The sequence below is a fragment of the Somniosus microcephalus genome, chromosome 2 (genome assembly GCF_052327205.1).
Source record: "Somniosus microcephalus isolate GS21.2 chromosome 2, FLI_Smic_1.0, whole genome shotgun sequence".
NCBI classification, from domain to species: Eukaryota; Metazoa; Chordata; class Chondrichthyes; order Squaliformes; family Somniosidae; genus Somniosus; species Somniosus microcephalus.
The window spans coordinates 311,455,384-311,475,554 of NC_140988.1; the positions used below are offsets into that span (position 1 = coordinate 311,455,384).

Consider the following 20,171-nt stretch of genomic DNA (forward strand, 5'->3'; position numbering starts at 1 on the left):
GTGATAATGTAGATAGAGAGGGATGGGTGGAGGTGCAAGGTTAGTTGGTGTGAGTAAGAATGTGCAGGAGTAGAGTAGGGAAGGCAGGGTGATGGGGATGTGATAAGTGGCATAGCAGGATGAGGTTGAGTGTGGCTTGGCAGTAACGTTTTGTGCTCTACTGAGATAATTGAAAGGTTTGCGCCACTGCAGCCTGGTCCTCCTGATGGACATCCCTGCTTGTGTCCTCCTATGCAATGTGCAACCAGGCTCTGTTGGTCTCCTGGAGAGATCTCTTCTGCCTATTGGAAGGGAAGGAGACCTCCCTGCGTGCTGTCCCTCCGTCCATATGCATATGGAGGGAGTCATGGGAGATCCTGGGTGCAGCTGTGCACCTCTGTGCAGTGCTTGTTAGTGTTTGCAGCACCTCAATGCTGTAGAACACTGACAGCACAACTGTCAAAATCAATTTGCGCATGGTCCCTTTAAGGAAACCGGCTGATAACATGTCATCAAGTGACCCGCTCTCTTCAACTGGCCGGGAAACGCGCTGGGAGGGCTTAACAAGCCCAATCAGCATAAGATCACTTGGAACAGCGGGCTGGAACCAACAGTGGAGTCACACCCCGCCACCGACCTCGATCGCACCGAACCCGCCGAGGTCGGGGAAATTGCGGCCTCGAGGTTTGCTTTCTCACATACGCTGATGACACCCAGCTCTACCCCTCCACCGCCTGTCACAATCCCTCCACTATCTCTCTGCTGTCAGACTGCCAGTCCGACATTCAGTCTTGGATGAGCCTTAGTTTCCGGCAGTGAGAAGACCAGAACCACCATCTTCGGCCCCTGTGATAAACTCTGTACATTGATTCCATTCTCCTCCACTTTAGGAGAAGCAGACTATTATGATATGTTGAATATGTTAATGAGGGGGCTACTGCCTGTTTAAGGACGCTTCTGGAAATTTGTTGGTGCTTGCTTTCTTGGTTCAACATGTGTTTCAGACAGTGGTCCTTAAAGGGACAGCTGGAGGATGCTGGAGGATGCCATCAAATTTTTAAACTTAGCTTTCTGTGGAGTTGAGTTGAGGGGGTGGTGGTGTTGGTGGGCACAGCACTCCTGAAAGCCACTGCTGGCCCCCATTCTGTTCTCCTATTCCCCTCCCAGGAGTTACTTAAGGGCTATTGTGGTGTTGGAGGCACCCTAAATTGATTTCCTCATCGCTAGTGAACTGCTTGGGGACACGCGGCAGGCGTTTTATTAAAATGAGGCCGGAGGATCAATATCGATTGGGCCTCTGGCCAACCTGTTGGAGCACAGGAATTGCTCCATGTACCCAGTTCGCGCTGGCGTAGCGACGCTTCTGAATTTCTACCCATTATTTACTTCTTCAGGTCTTCACTTAGGCCCCCTGCTCAGTTTCCTATTTTTTTTTTTTTTTATATTGTCAGAAATGGCAGAAAGTGCCCATCATCACTATTTGTAACTCCCTGCTCTGGCCTTGGGCCTCTGCATAATCTGTTCTGGTGCCTGCCTTCCCCATCATCTCCCTCTACTTTCTTCACCAGTATCCCAGAATTAACCTGGATGCTGGTAATTTATTTTTTGAAGTATTTACAGTGCTCTGTTATATTTATAGCACCATAAGTGCTTTAAAAAATGAATGACCAGTTCTGAGCTGAGTGCCATCCTGAGAGAGGACAGCAGGTTCGTACTCCATGGAGCCAGTGCCACTCTCCTGGGGCGGCACCTAAGCAATCCTAGTAATCTGTTGGTGAACAGATTGATAGACTGCTGTGACGCCCTGGAAGCCACTTTGAACATTGGTCTCCAGAAGGCTGATCTTGAATGGCAGCATTCAGACCTTTGGTGGAAACTATTTGTGCTGCAAAGTAAGTTGAGACATCGGCCAGCAGACGCTGCATCATACTGAGTTCCACAGGTGTGCTGTTCGAGGTGGCCACCCGCTTCAAGCTCTGCGCAAGGCCCTGTGCCAAGTAGGTGCTGGACTCCGCCATGCTCCTTGACATTGAGCACAGGCTTTCTGGCCGGGTTTCCAGTGCACACCCATCAGCTTTCTTCTGTAGGCCGCCCCATCAAAGTCCTCATCTGAGTCCTCTGCAGCAGAAATAGTGTGCGACCTCGCCCTCTGGTGAGCTGGCACCTGCGCTATTCTTTCCCCCCCCCATCCTGGCTCCTGCTCATTTGTGCCAGATGTCTCGCCACATGCAGATCCATTCTCTGTCCTAACCTCTAAAATACACACAGTGTCAGTGTTTGAGCTGGTGGCTGCGAGTGTAAGATCGAGCAATGCTGTCTCTTCATCTTCTCTGTCTTCTTCCTCTTCCTCCACTGCCTCGGTAGATTCCAGTTCTTGGGTATCTGAAATGAAAAAGGGACAAGAGTTGGGTTGTGGTGAGGGGAGAGGAGAAAGTAAGGAGCGCATATTTAGACTTTCTTCAGCCTCTGAGTCAGAAGAGATTGAGGAATGAGGGAGAAGTGGGATGAGAGAAGGAGGATTAGGTATGCGGATACCCTCATCATCAATCGCTTCAGTGCCACCAGTGGCCATGGGTGTTAAAACATGCAGGCGTGCTTGTCCTCCAATTCTTTGCTGCTGCCTGCCATTGTGCGCCACCTTCTCCTGCAAGAAAGAGGGAAGTGTGTCAGTAAGTATCGTGCAATATGTTTGGGTGATGTGGCTGTCATTGTTGAATAGCTGCCGTGTGTATGAGCTGTGAGTTGTAGATGCGAAGCTTGCAACAGTGCTAAGTGTGTGAGAGTGAGGTAAAGCATATGAAAGTTAGGGTTGAGCCTTGATTGATTGAGATTGTTGGTAAATGAGTGATGGGGATGTAGTGAAGTGAACAGTGGATGAGGCTGTTGGTGCAGTTGGTAGGATATGCCATGTGAATAAGAAGTCACTCACCTTGACAAGTCTTGTGAGATCATTAAATTTCTTCCTGCACTGCATCCATGTTCGACGAGCAATACTCCTGGCATTTACCTCCACCACTATTTCTTCCCACTGCCATCTGTGCATGTGTCTGGAAGGCCTCCCGCCCCCTGTGGAAACAGGACATCGCTCCTCCGTTATACCTCTTCCACCACGGCCTCCAGTGCATTGTCTGAAAACCTTGGTGCATGCTCTCTCCCATGTTCAGCCATTGCTCAAAGTATCTCAGCACTGATTTTTGTTCTGAAAAACCTCCCACCACTTGTTGCAGCCACAATGCACCTTCCCTTTAAGAGGTGCGGGCTGCCTTTAAGTAGCGCTAGCCACTCGCAATATCGGGCCCCCTGCTGGAGCGTGCAGCCAATGATCAGCGCGGGTAGTGCTGGCTGCACGCAGAAATCATTTAAAAGAGTAGGCAGCACGAATTTACCATGCTTCCTGCAGAGCAGTAAACAGGCGCAGGTTAATCGCGCTCCACGATCCCTGCGCCTGTTTCAAGTCTTATCCAAGTTCTTCACCCAGCTTTCCTAGCCTTGGCATTTTGTTTTCTGTTTACTATTCATTCCATAACACACTCTAGATGATAGGTTAGGTGCTGGAAGATTCTCGATCCTAAGCATTTTAATAGAAAAAAAGATTTTATAAAGGGTAATGGGAAATGTATTCTTACTTCTGAGTCATCAAAACTTGCATTTGTGAAAAAAAAACCTTGAGGGAGTCACAGATCAGCCACCATGTTGGACCTGCCAAGGACAGCAAGAAATCATCACCTTCCCAAGAAATCTTGATATCAATGGACTAACTTAATGTAGTTTGAATATCATCCTTTCCTTAAAAATCAGGAAAAAAGTACTGGGGATAACAGAGATAAATTACATCATTCTTCAAAAGGGATCAAAAATTCAAGTTTCAATCATTTCCTTAATCTATAATTTGAAATGAAGTTGCCTACTGATGTGAAAAGTGATTTTAGTCTGTTCATCAGTTAAGAAGAATTGACTATTTAGACACTTTAGTTTTTCTTCTCTACACCTGAGTTTTGACAAAGTTTGTTCAAGACTGTAGATTTATTTTTCTTTTTGGTAGTTGTGATTTTATTTATTTGTATATAATTTCAATAACAAGTATATCTACTTTTGGAGAAATTTCTGCTATTCAGTATTTGTAGTGAAATCATAAATGCATTCTTTATAAATTCTGCTGCAAATTGTTCAAAAAGGAATTTTTCTTCTTTGTAATTTTTTTTACCAGTTAGATGTATTCTTAATTCACCACTGTCTTTTATATTAAAGGAAAAAGCTTACAAACAGGTCCCATTGATTAGCCAGTTGGCCATTCATTTTGCACTGGATGGAAATCTACTACACAAGGATTCAGATGAAGCAAAGCGACAAAAATCTAGAGGGGCTATCTCTGAAGGTACTTGAAGAATTTTTTTAGGTTCAGTGCCAAAGAATACTTTAAATATTTCTGTTTTGGAGAACTGGGTAGTGGAGTGGGTTGACATACTGGGGAAAAAATTGGACATCAACAGAAACCTGCCAATGTCACCTTGGCCTCAGGTTTACGGCCGCTGAAAATGGCCGCAGTGCTACCAGGCAAAAGTTCGCGCTGGGGGTTGGTGATTTGTAGCGCAGTGCTAACTTACAGTGCAACGACCTCCTGGTGGCGTTAGTGGAGGCCTCCGACCCGAAGTTCCCATCCCAAAGTGGTGTTGCAGTTTCTTACAGCCTCTGGGAGCAAGGCTGTGGAGTTCGCAATGAATTGTGGGTAATTAAAAGGGCTATGAATTAAAGGGGCAATGCGTTCAGAACTAATAAAAATTAAAATCAAGTGAAAAAATGCATTTTGCAGCCCTTATTGTCTTTTTAAAAAAATTAACATTAAAAAGAAGTCCCAAATAGGAGTCTTCAGCACTTAAAGCTGAATTCCCTTCAGAACCTCCAAAAATGGGGAAAGTGCTTCAGCACTAACACAAATGGCTCAGCAAGCTAGGGAAGGGGCACCCAGGGTCTCACACCCAGCACTCCAGCTTTGTGCAGGGGGTCAACACTACAAGAGAGGTACTCTACCCACAGGGGCCAGGAGGCCCTCCAGAAAGAAGGATATGGGATTACATCACTGAGGCTGTCACTGCCAGTAGCGTCACCCTCACCACCTGGCTCCAGTGCCCAAAGAAGCTTCATGACCTCAGACCAGTGGTCAAGGTCAATGAGTGCATCTTCAAAAGCCGTCTCCTACCAACTGCATCACTAGCCTCACACACTGCTCAATGCACAACTCCCCCCCCATCACTCACGACCACCAATCTGTACCAGTCATGAGGCACAACTCTCATTTCTAGCATCACCTCACCCCCTTGGAGGAGACGGTGCAGGTCATTCTTGGCAGGGGAATGGCTGAGCCCTTGGTCAGTGGTGGGGCTGAAAGGATACAATCCTCATACGTTATCCTCCTTCTGGCATGCACCTCTTGCTTACCCGTCCTCCCCTCACCACAACTCCACCCTTGTGCCTTCCTCATTTCACACACCCAAGAAATGCAGCCTGCCAGCCAGTGGTTGTCCAAGAAGAGGGAGAGGAGAGTGAAAAAGAAGAATAAGAATATTGATTTGACACTCCCAGCCACCAGATCCTCAAGGTTGACCGGCAAGGCCATTTGCAGTGTCCCCCACTGAAAGTCAGCAGCCTTCCACCAGCCATGGTGCAGCCACTGGGGTAGCACTGCATGACATCAGTAGGATAGGCAAATACACATATAAGACACTGAGAGAATGCATGAGGGTGATGAATTGATTTCTTGATGTCATATTGGATGGATAGATGTATAAAGTTGGATAGGAAAGTTTGCTTTGTGGTGTATTTTATTTCAGCATTGTGACCTAGAGGACACTGTGATGGTCAGTAATAGAGGGAAGGTAAGGTGTTGGACTAATGTTGAAAGGGGAATTGGAGTTGTGATCACTGGCACTGCAGACAGATGATTCCATCCCGGATATCCCGGCCAGAGAGGGGCTGTCTGGGTTGCATTCTTCCTTCTGCTTCTTCTGCTTCCTCTTCTTCTGCTTCCTCTCCTTCCTCTTCTTCTGCTTCCTCTCCTCTTCTTCTGCTTCCCCCTCTTTGGCTGGCTCCTCTTCTGCTTCCTCCTCCTCGATCTCTTCCTCTTCTGTGTCTTCCTCTTCCCTTTGCGCACAGATGCTGTAAATCTGAAATTATAACGTAAAATGATGAAAATACTCAGCTGGTCAGGCAGCATCTCGACCTGAGACGTGAATTCTCCATGGATGTTGCCTGACCTGCTGAGTATATGCAGCATTTTCTGTCTTCTCAGAGGCCTTTGTTTACTATCCGAGGCCTTGCAAGCATGTAGCAGCACTCCCTACACACTTAGAAAACTTTTAACATCTATTGCAGCAAGCCACTACTTCAATAAAATCAAAAAAACCCAGTCCAAAAGTTTAAATGCAAACTTACCTGAAAGATGTGTGTGTCCCTTAAGAGGTGCTGACAGCACCTCTGTTAGTCTGCTTGCATGCTAGGTTTACCTGGCGTGCTTAGGACCCAGCGGGTTGAAGTTCATGGTGGTGACGTTAAGTTGGCGTTGCATGCTGACTGATGTCACCATTCCACCATTTTTTTTGCAGGGCGCTACTTAAGAATGCCAGCGCTGCCGGGACTTCCAAAAATGGATGATGCCGCGGGACCCACCACCAACTGGCAAAAGAGATGTGGCCGCCGCTTTCTTGACTTAATGCCACGCTAACAGGTGGCACTAAGTTAGGGAATTTCACCCGCCCCCCCCCTGCCAGTCTTTTCGCCTAGATTGGTGTCCATGACATATTAATTAGGTGAAAGTTTCCTCTTTGCTTACACTAAGGCTCCTAAGTAAATTAATTTAGGCAGTTTCAACCCAGTGCCGAGTGGGCATGTGACCACACCACAAAATCGACAACAATTCTGCATTGTTTTACATCTAGCCAATTGGATCTTCCACCATTTGCATATCAATTACTGATGGTTTTCGTTCATCTTTCTGCTGTCTACTTTTTGGTGAGTGGGAATGAGGTGGGGTTCCTTTTCATCACTTGGAGCTAAACACTAATGAGACACCATGGATGAATAAAGCCATATGGGAATAATTGAGGGTTAGGAAAGAGGCATACATTAAGTACATGGACAGCAGGGGAGAGCATGATAAGGGAGAATATGAAGGGATTAGGAGAGAAGTCAAAAAAATAATTAGGAAGGCAAAGAGCAACTACGAAATTAAATTATCAAAGAACATAAAACAAAATAGTAAAGTATTTTACAGGCACATCAATAAAAAAGGAAGGTCAGGATGGGAATAGGGCCACTAAGGGATGGAGATGATAATACTACAGGCAGCAATAGAGAGATGGCAGAGATATTAAATAATTACTTTGTTTCAGTATTTACCAGGGAGATAGAACAGGTGGAGATGACGTGGGATGATGAGATTAGTAATGAGTTACAAAAAGAAAATACTGCAGAAGCTGGAAATCTGAAATAAAGCAGAAAATGCTGGAGATACTCAGCAGGTCAGGCAGCATCTGTGAAGAGTTAACGTTTCAGGTCGATGACCTTTCGTCAGAACTGGAAAAAAGCAGGAAATGGAGCAGATTTTTAAGCAAGTGTAGGAGCTGGGAAAGGGGGGAGGGGATGAAAGAACAAAAGGGAAGATCTGTGATAGGATGGAAGGCAGGAGAGGTTAAGAGACATTAAGAGATATTCAAGGCAAAAGGAGATGGTAATGGAACAGGTTAAGAAACATATAGAAACATAGAAGATAGTGTTGTGTATGTACCTTTAAGGGGATAACTGGTCTCAGACTGCAGTACCGGCAGTGACCACCCCTGTATAAAAGGCGCTAGCAAGCTTCTGTAGTTTCAGTTTCCCGATTGTCTCCATTCAGTAAAGACTTGTTATAATCAACTCCTGCTGTCCGTGTCTCAATTATACGCGGACATAATATTGGCGACGAGCAGATACGAACTTACCTACAGTCTGCACCACCTCATGGGATCCATTCCTGAAGCGAAGTGAGCAGAGGTCGAGGCCAGAAGGAAGAAAGAAGCAGTAGAAATGGGCGTCGACCGTGGGCATCCGCCCCTGAGTCAGCAGAGTTGAAGATTACAGGAGAAGCTGTCGAGAGCGGGGCCTGGTTCCTGTCGACGGTGCTTCAGCTAATCGGGCTGGTGGCAGGTAGTACACTGATCCTTCCTGGGCTGCGGCGGTCGAGACCTCGAGCGGGTGGCTTGCAATGGGGCCGAGCAGCGTTGTTGGGAAGAGGAGAGAGAGAGAGGGTGGAGCACACAGGGCGCGGCCGGTGCTACGAAGCCGGGCAGCGTACGGACCCGAGAAGAGGGAGGCAAGAGTCCCACAGGGTTGTTCCACGACGGGAAAATAATAAAATAAAAATAAAGAAATATTAAACGCGCAGAAAACCGTGAGGAGCTGCAGGTTGCAACGGAAAGCAGCGCTAGCAACAGCGGGGAAGAAGGCAAAGCGCGGGAGGCGCCATCTTAATCCAGCGGGGAAGAAGGCAAAGCGCGGGAGGCGCCATTTTGTTAAATCGGGGAAGAAGGCAAAGCGCGGGAGGCGCCATTTTAGATTTTCAAGATGCCGAAGACTGGCTGTATCACTGCCTTTGATAATGCAATAGAGGACTGGACCACGTATGTGGAAAGAGTCGAGGTATATTGCGAGGCAAACGAAATAGCCGATGAGAAAAAGGCATCGGTATTGCTAAACTTAATGGGCGCTAGAATGTACGGCCTATTGCGGGACCTGATTACTCCAGCCAAACCAAAGGCGAAGAGTTTTAACGAAATTGTTGCTATCCTACAGGAACACCAAAACCCTGCACCGCTGCTGAAAGCAGAAAGATTTAAATTCCACAGGAGAACTCAGCATATAGATGAGAGCAATGCTGATTACCTTACGGAACTACGCAAGCTATCAAAGCACTGCCAGTTCGGAGCAGGACTGGCAGATACCCTACGGGACAAATTTGTCTGTGGACTCCTGAGTGAAGGAACACAGAAGAAGTTACTCTCAGAGAAAGAGCTGACGCTAGATAAGGCTTTCAGCGTGGCAGTATCGTATGAAGCAGCAGCCAGGGGAGCTGCGGAAATACAACAAAAGCCACAGGAATACGGCACCCACGAAATGACACGGGGATTTGCAAAATGTTATCGTTGCGGCAGAACTAACCATGACCAGAAGGACTGCTGGTCCAAGGACAAAATATGCAGGCAATGCGGAAAGATGGGACACATTGCACGAGTTTGCAGGTCTGGGAAGAAGACCAACGACAACAAAAAGGCTACTAAGGAACCGTACAAGAAAGTACAAAAGATGACGGACAGTAGTTCCGAAGACCAGATGAGCAATAGTGAATCCAGGAACAAGAGACTAAGCTGTCTCAAACTTCACAATGTAATCGCAAAAGAGGATCACCGAACCATTTGGGTCACCCTCACGATAGCAGGGTCCCAAGTTAAAATGGAATTGGATACAGGATCAGCGCTAACCGTCATGAATCGACGAGACTACGAGCGGCTATTCTCACACATATCCTTGAGCGAGACATCCATCGTCTTGACGACGTATACGGGGCAAAAAGTATACCCCAGAGGAAAAATAAGGGTGCCTGTCGAATACAACGGCAAGAAAATACGGAAATTGTATCTCTACATACTGCCAAATGGTGCACCACCGTTATTGGGATGTGAATGGATCAGAAAGATAAGCTTAGATTGGCACTCCATTCATGCAAAGACGATGGATGGTAAAAAAGATGAAGACGTCACTCCTGGACGATTGTCAACAATCTTAGCTAACGCCAAAGAGGTATTTCAACAAGAACTGGGCACTCTTAAAGGCGTAACTGCCTCGATAAAAATAGAAGCGAATGCAATTCCCAAGTTTTTCAAAGCAAGACCGGTACCATATGCAATTCGCCCAGCCGTCGAGGCAGAGCTGGAGAATCAGGAGAATGCAGGCGTGTTGTCTAAGGTAGACTGGAGCGAGTGGGCGACACCCATCATTCCTGTCATGAAGAAAACGTTAAGCAATAAGTCTGAGGAGCCAAGGAAGGTTCGCATCTGTGGGGCCTTCAAGGTGACGGTGAACCCAGTCCTTCACACAGTACAATATCCTCTTCCAAGGATAGAAGATATCTTCGCCTCACTATCTGGAGGGAAGCGTTTTACAAAAATTGACCTAGCACAAGCGTATTTGCAGATGGAGGTTGAAGAATCCTCTAGGAAGTATCTCACGATAAACACTCACAAGGGTCTTTACCAGTATCATCGATTGGTATTCGGAGTAGCATCAGCTCCGGCGATATGGCAAAGAGCGATGGAACAAGTCCTGCAAGGGATTCCGGGGACTCAGTGTAACTTGGACGACATCCTAGTGACAGGTGAAGATGACAGTGAACACCTTAACAACCTAGAACAGGTGCTCACTAGACTACGGGAACATGGGTTACGAGCCAACCGCCCCAAGTGCGAGGTTTTTAAGAAACAGATATCGTATTGTGGCCACGTGATTGATGAAGAGGGGTTACATAAGTCCCCTGACAAAATTGAAGTGGTTGTTAAGGCCCCAGCGCCTGAAAATGTGTCTCAACTGAGGTCATTCCTCGGATTGGTGAATTACTACCATAAGTTTTTACCGAATTTGTCCACAATTCTGCACCCACTGAACGCCCTACTACGAACGGGAGTAGCATGGAAATGGAGCAATGACTGTAAGCGGGCCTTTCAGAAGAGTAAGGACTTAATCACTTCAAGAGAAGTATTGGCTCACTACAACCTATCACTACCGATAAGACTGGCGTGTGATGCGTCTCCCTACGGCATTGGGGCGGTACTGTCACATAAATTCCTTGATGGTTTAGAGAGGCCGATAGCTTTTGCGTCACACTCATTAACTTCAGCCGAGCGTAACTACGCCCAGATTGACAGAGAGGCCCTCAGCCTAGTGTGGGGGGTGAAGAAGTTCAATCACTACCTGCACGGTCAAAAATTTACTCTACCAACTGATCATCAACCTCTTGTCTCCATTTTCAACCCTCAGAAGGGCGTACCAATAATGACGGCACAACGGCTACAGAGGTGGTCCCTTTTCCTAGGGGCACACCAATATGACATCGAGTACAAAGGAACTAAACAGCATGGGAATGCTGATGGATTGTCGCGCCTACCGTTGCCGACGGTGGAAGAAGAACTTGCAGTGGATCCAATGGAGATATTCCACTCGACCATAGTCGAATGTCTCCCTGTGACGAATGCAAACATGGAAAAGGAAACACGAAATGACCCAACACTATCCCGGGTCTATGATTTAACGGTGAAGGGATGGCCAGCACATGGCGAACCACTGCTGCCAGCATTCTCGCTGAGAAGAGAACAGCTGTCAGTGTGCAGAGGAACCTTGATGTGTGGATCCAGAGTAGTAATTCCACCCAAATTGAAGGATAGAGTGCTCAATGAGCTTCATGAGGGTCATCTGGGAGGGGTTAAAATGAAGAACTTAGCCAGAGCGTTTGTGTGGTGGCCGGGAATCGATAGAGAAATCGAAGAGATGACCAAGAGCTGTACAGGATGCCAGAAGGTCCAAAACGCCCCACCACAAGCCCCTCTACATCCATGGGAGTGGCCCTCATCTCCATGGCAAAGGGTGCACATTGATTTTGCTGGTCCCTTCATGGACTCGATGTTTTTAATTGCGGTGGATGCACATTCAAAGTGGCCAGAGGTAATAAAAATGTCCTCAACCACCACAGAAAAAACTATCACAGTCTTACGAACCATATTCGCCAGGAATGGGCTGCCTGAACAGATTTGCTCTGGCAATGGACCACAGTTTGTGTCTGACGAGTTCCGGAGGTTCTTAAAGAACAATGGTGTTAAGCATTACACATCTGCCCCATATCATCCAGCCACTAATGGATTGGCCGAGAGGTTTGTTCAAACATTCAAGAAGGCTATCAAGGCAATGTGTAATGAAGAGATACCCCTACAACACAAGGTGGACAACTTCTTGTTTGCCTACCAGAATGCGACACATGCGGTTACCAACCAAACTCCAGCCATGATGTTCTTCAATCGAAGACTACGATGCCGCTTGGATTTGGTTAAGCCAAACGTCCGAAGAGATGTGGAGAACAGGCAGTTTCAGAATATGAATGAAAGGCCGACCAGGAGTTTTAAGATAGGTCAACCAGTTTTAGCCCGGGACTACCGCACGGAGAAATGGCAGCCAGGAATGATTTGTACACGGCAAGGACCTCTCATATATACCGTAGACGTTGGAGAGAGCATTGTAAGACGCCATGCTGACCAGATTCTAGAGTCACTGGAAAACGTCAACTCCACACCACGATCTGATACACCTAGCGATGAAACCGACGTACCAATTGCATCTACCGCAGAATCGGTGATATTGGAAGCAGATGAACCAAACAACGACATTGATCCAGACTCAACCTTGCCAGAAGAACCTGATACCCGAAAGAGGAATTATCCAGACAGAATCAGGAAGCCTCCTCAAAGACTGAACTTATAATTGCTTAACCTCAACCAATGTATCTAGCAACCGTAATTGTAATTGTGATTGTAATTAGTTATGATTTAGTTGTTAAATGAATGTTATGTACTGTTTATCTAAAAGGGGAGGAATTGTTGTGTATGTACCTTTAAGGGAATAACTGGTCTCAGATGCAGTACCGGCAGTGACCACCCCTGTATAAAAGGCGCTAGAAAGCTTCTGTAGTTTCAGTTTCCCGATTGTCTCCATTCAGTAAAGACTTGTTATAATCAACTCCTGCTGTTCGTGTCTCAATTATACGCAGACATAATAGGAGCAGGAGTAGGCCATTCGGCCCCTCGAGCCTGCTCCGCCATTCAATGAGATCATGGCTGATCATCCAAATTCAGTACCCTGTCCCTGCCTTCTCCCCATATCCCTTGATCCCTTTAGCCTTAAGAAATACAGCTAACTCCTTCTTGAATATATTTAATGAATTGGCCTCCACTGCCTTCTGTGGTAGAGAATTCCACAGGTTCACCACTCTCTGGGTGAAGAAATTCCTCCTCATCTCTGTCCTAAATGACTTACCCCTTATCCTTAGACTGTGACCCCTGGTTCTGGACTCCCCGGCCATCGGGAACATCCTTCCTGCATCTAGTCTGTCTAGTCCTGTTAGAATTTTATAATTTTATTAAACAAAAGATGGCTCTAGATGAAGTGTAAATTGCGCTGTCAGAATGAAAGACAGCTGCCAGGTGGGAGAGAAGAAAAGAAAACACAAACAAAAAAAAAGTGTGGCTATGATAGAAACATAGAAACATAGAAGATAGGAGCAGGAGTAGGCCATTCGCCCCCTCGAGCCTGCTCTGCCATTCAATGAGATCATGGCTGATCATCCAAATTCAGTACCCTGTCCCTGCCTTCTCCCCATATCCCTTGATCCCTTTAGCCTTAAGGTAGGGGCCGAGGTTATGATCTGAAATTGTTGAGCTCCATGTTGAGTCCAAAAGGCTGTAAAGTGCCTAATTGAAAGGTGAGGTGTTCTTCCTTGAGCTTCAGTGGAACAATGTAAGAGGCCTAGGACGGTGAGGTCTGAGTGGGAGTGGAGCGGAGAATTAAAGTGACAGACGACTGGAAGCTCGGGGTCCCCCTTACGGACTAAACGGAGGTGTTCCGCAAAGCGGTCACCCAATCTGTGTTTGGTCTCCCCAATGTAGAGGAGACCGCATCGTGAGCAGTGAATACAGTATACTAAATTGCAAGAAGTACAAGTAAATTGCAGTTTCACCTGGAAGGGGTGTTTAGGGCCCTGGACAGTGGGAAGGGGGGAGGTATAAGGGCATGTGTTGCATCTCCTGCACTTGCACGGAATGGTGCCGGGCGAAGGGGAAGGGGTGCTGGGGTTGATGTCTTCCTTTTTCCTCAACCGAGGATTCCCCTCTACTCTGGTTGACACGGCCCTTGACCGTGTCCGTTCTATCTCCCGCACTTCTGCCCTCACCCCTGCCCCTCCCTCCTGGAACCACGATAGGGTTCCCCTTGTCCTCACCTTTCACCCCACCAGCCTCCACATTCAACTGATCATCCTCCGCCATTTCTGCCACCTCCAGCGTGATCCCACCACCAAACACATCTTCCCCTCACCTCCCCTTTCAGCATTCTGAAGGGACCGTTCCCTCCGCGACACCCTGGTCCACTCCTCTATCACCTCCAACACCCCTTCCCCTTCGCCCGGCACCTTCCCGTGCAAGCGCAGGAGATGCAACACATGCCCTTATACCTCCCCGCTTCCCACTGTCCAAGGCCCCAAACACCACTTCCAGGTGAAACAGCGATTTACTTGTACTTCTTGCAATTTAGTGTACTGTATTCACTGCTCACGATGCGGTCTCCTCTACATTGGGGAGACCAAATGCAAATTGGGTGACCGCTTTGCGGGACACCACCGCTCAGTCGGTAAGGGGGACCCCGAGCTTCCGGTCGCCTGTCACTTTAATTCTCCGCTCCACTCCCACTCAGACCTCACCATCCTAGGCCTCTTGCATTGTTCCACTGGAGCTCAGTGTAAGCTCGAGGAACAGCACCTCATCTTTCGATTAGGCCCTTTACAGCCTTCTGGACTCAACATGGAGTTCAACAATTTCAGATCATAACCTCGGCCCCTATCATATATATATTTTTTCCACACTTTTTTTTGTTTGTTTGTGTTTTCTTTACTTCTCTTCCACATGGCAGCTGTCTTTCATTATGTCAGCGCAATTTACACTTCATCTAGAGCCATCTTCTGTTTCTTAACCTGTCCCATTACCATCTCCTTTTGCCTTGACTATTTCTTAATGTCTCTTAACCTCTCCTGCCTTCTATCCTATCACAGACCTTCCCTTTTGTTCTTTCATCCCCCCCCACCTTTCCCAGCTCCTACACTTGCTTAAAAATCTGTTCCATTTCCTGCTTTTTTCCGGTTCTGACGAGAGGTCATCGACCTGAAACGTTAACTCTGTTTCTCTCGTCACAGATGCTGCCTGACCTGCTGAGTATCTCCGGTATTTTCTGTTTTTATTTTAGTAATGAGTTAACTGCATTTAAACTAAAAGGAGGAGATATACTAAATAAACTAACTAATGAAACTCAAAGAGGATAAGACCCCTGGCCCGGACGGATTACATCCCCACATTTCAAAAGAATCTATGGAAGAAATAGCAGAGGCATTACTACACATATTTAGTAATTCGTTAGAAAAAGTTATAGTGCCAGAGGACTGACGGATAGCTAATGTAATACCTATATTTAAGAAGGGAGATAGAACATGTCCAGGGAACTATAGGCCAGTCAGCTTAACATCAGTGGTAGGAAAAATAATGGAATCCCTACTAAAGGAGAAAATAGAAGAACATCTAGAAAAGAAAAATATAATAATAAAAAATAGTCAGCATGGATTTCAACTAGTTTAACCAACCTAACTGAATTTTTTGAAGAGATAACAGAGAGAGTAGACAAGGGTAGTGTAGTAGATGTAATTTATCTAGATTTTCAAAAGGATTTTGATAAGGTACCACATAATAGACTAATGAATAAGGTCAGGGAATGTGGTGTCAGGGGACAAGTAGCAGAATGGATAGCTAGCTGGCTTCACAACAGAAAGCAGAGAGTAGGGGTAAAGGGTAGCTATTCAGAGTGGCAGAAGGTGGGAAGTGGTAATCCACAAGGATCAGTGCTGGAACCACTGTTGTTCACAATTTATATTAATGATTTAGACCGTGGAATCAAAAACACAATTTCTAAATTTGCAGATGACACCAAATTGGAGAGGATAGTCAATACTGAGGAGGACTGCAACAAATTACAAGAAGACATTAATAAACTTGCAGAGTGGGCATATAATTGGCAAATAAAATTCAACACAGATAAATGTGAGGTATTACATTCTGGTAAGAAAAATAGGGAGGACACATATTACTTGGAAAATAAGAATCTAAATGGGGTCGAGGAACAAAGGGATCCAGGAGTACAAAAACACAAATCACTAAAAGTATTCACACAGGTTAACAAGGCCATAAAAAAGCAAACCAAGCACTAGGGTTTATTTCTAGAGGGATAGAATTGAAAAGTAATGAAGTTATGCTAAACTTGTATCGAACACTGGTTAGGTCACACTAGGAGTACTGTGTGCAATTCTGGTCGCCATATTATAAAAAGGATGTGGAGGCACTGGAGAGGGTGCAGAGAAGATTTACAAGGATGATACCAGAAATGCGAGGGTATATCTATCAGGAAAGAATGAACAGGCTGGGTCTCTTTTCTCTTGAAAAGAGAAGGCTGATGGGTGACCTAATAGAGATCTTTAAAATCATGAAAGGTTTTGCTAGAGTATGCACACAGAGTGTTTCCACTTGTGGGGAAGAGCAAAACTAGAGGCCATCAATATAAGATAGTCACCAAAAAATCAAATAGGGAATTCAGAAGAAACTTCTTTACCCAGAGAGTGGTGAGAATGTGGATCTCGCTACCACGGAGTGGTTGAAGCGAATAGTATAGATGCATTTAAGGGGTGATTAGATAAGCCATATGAGGGAGAAGGGAATAGAGGGTTATGCTGATAGGATTAGATGAGGAAAGACTGGAGGAGGCTCGAGTGGAGCATAAACACCGGCATAGACTGGTTGGGCCGAATGGCCTGCTTCTGTGCTGTATATCCTATGTAATTGTGTCCAGTTTGTTTATCCTAATATAAACATTGTTAAAACATTCAAAGAGATTCAGAAAAGGATAATAACGCCAGCCCTGTTTCTTATATAAATGAGCTCTGATGACAGGCTAACGTAGCTATTTTATTTGGAAGAAAATTGCTAGGGTCAAGAAATAATCTACTTTTAAAATTGTGAATATAGTCTAAATTATGAATATCATATTGGTGTAGGTTGATGTTCTTGGTGCAGAATCAAGAGATGAGAACTAGTGGACATGATTATAGTGTGAATTCAGTGTTCCCACATGCCCAAAGGGGAGCTACACTCAAAGAGAAAGGCCTGTTGGCTTTAGTTTTGTAGTCCTATCTTCGAACTGTGCTCCCTTCAAGTGCAGCTCCTCGTTGGTAGTGTTGGAACACCGAATTTACCTTTAAAGGTAACTGCAAACTAAATTTATGCAAAAAAGTGACTGTTTTACATTTAGAGATGTGACTGCCACCTAGTGTTGTGTATGTGGATTTGGTTGAAACATGCAAAAAAGAAATAAACAAATTTCAATTTAACAGAGTAGAGGGATACAGGTTTATTAATTAAGAAGAAGGGAGATGGAAATGATCTGAGTAGATTTTGTACCATGTCTTAAATGACAGTATTATTAGAAAATTGAATAGCTTTTTCTACTTCCTAGTTCCTAGCATCTAATTCTTTTTTAAAGCGAGTCTCCTTAAAGGAGGGAAAACATTTCATTCTCAGACTGCATTCTCAGTGGAACCATTGATTTTATCTGCTTTCATTTATTCTTAGCTTTTCTGACAGCAATATTGGCTAAATGGGAAAACTGGGCAATGGGTCAGTAGTATCACCTATTCAACCCCAGACCTTGACAAGACCACCTCACCACAGGTAGTTGAAGTTGGAGGGAAATTAGAAATCTGACATTTTTGCTGCTATTATTCCTGCCAGTGCAAAATCAAGCTTTATGGCCTAGAAATTAGAAAACACTGCGCCTGTTTTATCAGGCGCTAAACAACCTCCTCAGCGTCCAGTATGGTGGACAGGAAATGCACACTCATTTCCAGCTGGCAGTGCCATGTTAGATCAGGCTTCTCCATGATCGGTGTCAGGAGCACAAGACAGAAGTATTTAAAGTAATGAGTATCTTGTTTAAATTAGCTTCTCCGATTTTGGTATTTATGCAGAACCTACAGGTTAGATGCTGGTTTGTAATTTCAGACTGCTGGTTAACTTCTGGCCATTTTATGGTGTGTTTTATCACACTGGAAGTGCACTTTGTTTGCGAAGAACAAGATATTGCTGGTGTTGCACTGATGTTGGCTGCTTCATAAATAGTTTGAATGCAGTCATGGATGGTCTCATAGGGCTGCCTTCAGGGCTAGAGGAGGATGGGCAGCAGCAAGGAAGACAACAGAGAGCAGATGCAGCTGTCACTAGAGGGGAGAGGAGGAGGGCACTGTGCAGGAGGCCATATTCACAGCAGGTATTCAAGGAGCACATCTCCTAGGTGAACGTTACTGAGGAGCAATATCTCAGGCACCTTCACTTCACAAAGGAACTGTCACCGAGCTATGTCACCTGCTGAAGCCAAAGCTCGAGCCCCACACCAGGGCATGGAAAGCAGTGCCTGTGACCCTAAAATTTATGCTACGTGCTCCTTTCAGGCTGCAGGTGACATCAGCGATATCTCACAGTTCGCAGTCCACTGCTTTATCCGGGAGATCCCCAATGCTATCTACACCAGGATAAACACCTACATCTCATTCCCCATGGACAGAGCGAAACAGGACGAAAGAGCTCTAGGCTTCCTCTGCATGGCAAGGTTCCCCAGGGTGCAAGGTGACACAGACTGCACCCACATTGCCTTGCATGTTCCCTATCACCAGCCTAGCATCTTTATTAATCGTAAGGGATTCCACTCCCTCAACGACCAGCTGGTTTGCAAGCACAGGCAAAACATCACTGCTCAGTATCCTGGGAGTAGTCATGAATCTTTCATCCTGCACCAGTCCTCTGTGCCTCCTTTATTCCGACCAAACATACAGGTTGGATACTGGACGACAAAGGATATCCTGTCAGAACATAGGTCGTGACTCCTGTTAGGATCTTGGGCACTGCTGAAGAGCTGGCCGACAATGAGAGCCATGCCGCCACAACAAATGTCATTAAGCAAGGAATCAGTGTGCTCAAGCAATGCTACTGATACCTGGACTGTTCCAGAGAAACTTTGCAATACACCCTTGAGACGTATCCAGATTTGTGGTCAACTGCTGCATGCTCCACAACTTTGCCATCATGAGGGACCAGCTGCTACCACCACCTGTACAACAAGAAGTGCAGCAGGAGCAGGAGGAGGAGGCGCATGAAAAGGAGGAAGAGTGGAGAAACATCAATTACCAGTGCCCCTAATTGATAGAACTCTCAAAGAATAGCTCATCAAAGAGCACTTTACCTAAATCATCCCTCCCATCCCCAATACAGCAATACTCCCATAACCCTTAACAGCATCCGCTTGCCTTCCTTCACTCCAACCTTATGGGTGCTACCCTCACTTCACTACAAAGATAAGCACCAAAACCAAATGCAGAACAAAAACATAAATATCAGAAAACTCAATTACATCTGTATCTAACAGTTAACAGAAATAATTATGAATCACCCTTGAAGCCCTTGTGTGCTCATTTACTCAACTATTCACAGTATTTATTAACGACTTTGATGATGGCATAGAAAGTCATAGATCCAAATTTGCCGATGACACAAAGATAGGTGGCATTGTAGGCAGTGTAGATGAAAGCATAAAATTATAAAGGGATATCGACAGATTAAGTGAATGGACAAAACTGTGGCAAATGGATTTCAATGTAGGCAAATGTGAGGTCATCCACTTTGGACCTAAAAAGGATAGAACAGGGTACTTTCTAAATGGTGAAAAGCTAAAAACAGTGGAGGTCCAGAGAGACTTGGGGGTCTAGGTACATAGATCATTAAAATCATAGAATCTTAGCAAGTTACAACCCTGTTCCTGGGACTAGGGACAGGGTCACTGGCAAGGCTTGGAAGCTAAGCAGAGCTAGGCCTGGTTAGTACCTGGAGGGGTGACCATCAGGGAAGACCAGGTGCAGAAGGTCACGGAAGGAGCCCCGAGGAGGGGCGGTTGGTGAGAAGGTCACGGAAGGAGCCCCGGGAGGGGCGGCTGGTGAGCAGGCCCGGGCATTGGGCTGAAGATTGTCGGACAGGAGGAATGGTGGAAATGGAATGGCGGCACGCACAGATGCAGCGGCTTTGCTTCTCCCAGGATGGTGCTATTTACGTTTAATGTTAATGTTATTTGTACTGGACTCATGGGAGCTTGCAAGATCACATTTCGTTGTTCATGTACTTGTGCATTGTACAATGACAATAAAGTTGAATTATTATTATTATTATTTCGGCCCATTGTGTCCGCGCCGCCAACTTAGAGCTATCCAGCCT

At 45.8% G+C, this 20,171-nt stretch overlaps 1 protein-coding gene across 1 annotated transcript in view; it reads left to right on the forward strand.

Moving 5' to 3' along the window:
• The window catches only part of dnai1.2 (dynein, axonemal, intermediate chain 1, paralog 2), a 464,908-nt gene that overhangs the window by 81,548 nt on the left and 363,189 nt on the right, over positions 1-20,171 (forward strand). The window contains exon 5 of the mRNA XM_085974010.1: positions 4,228-4,354. Within this exon, the coding sequence (XP_085830136.1) occupies positions 4,228-4,354 (127 nt within the window). The remainder of the gene's footprint in view (positions 1-4,227; positions 4,355-20,171) is intronic.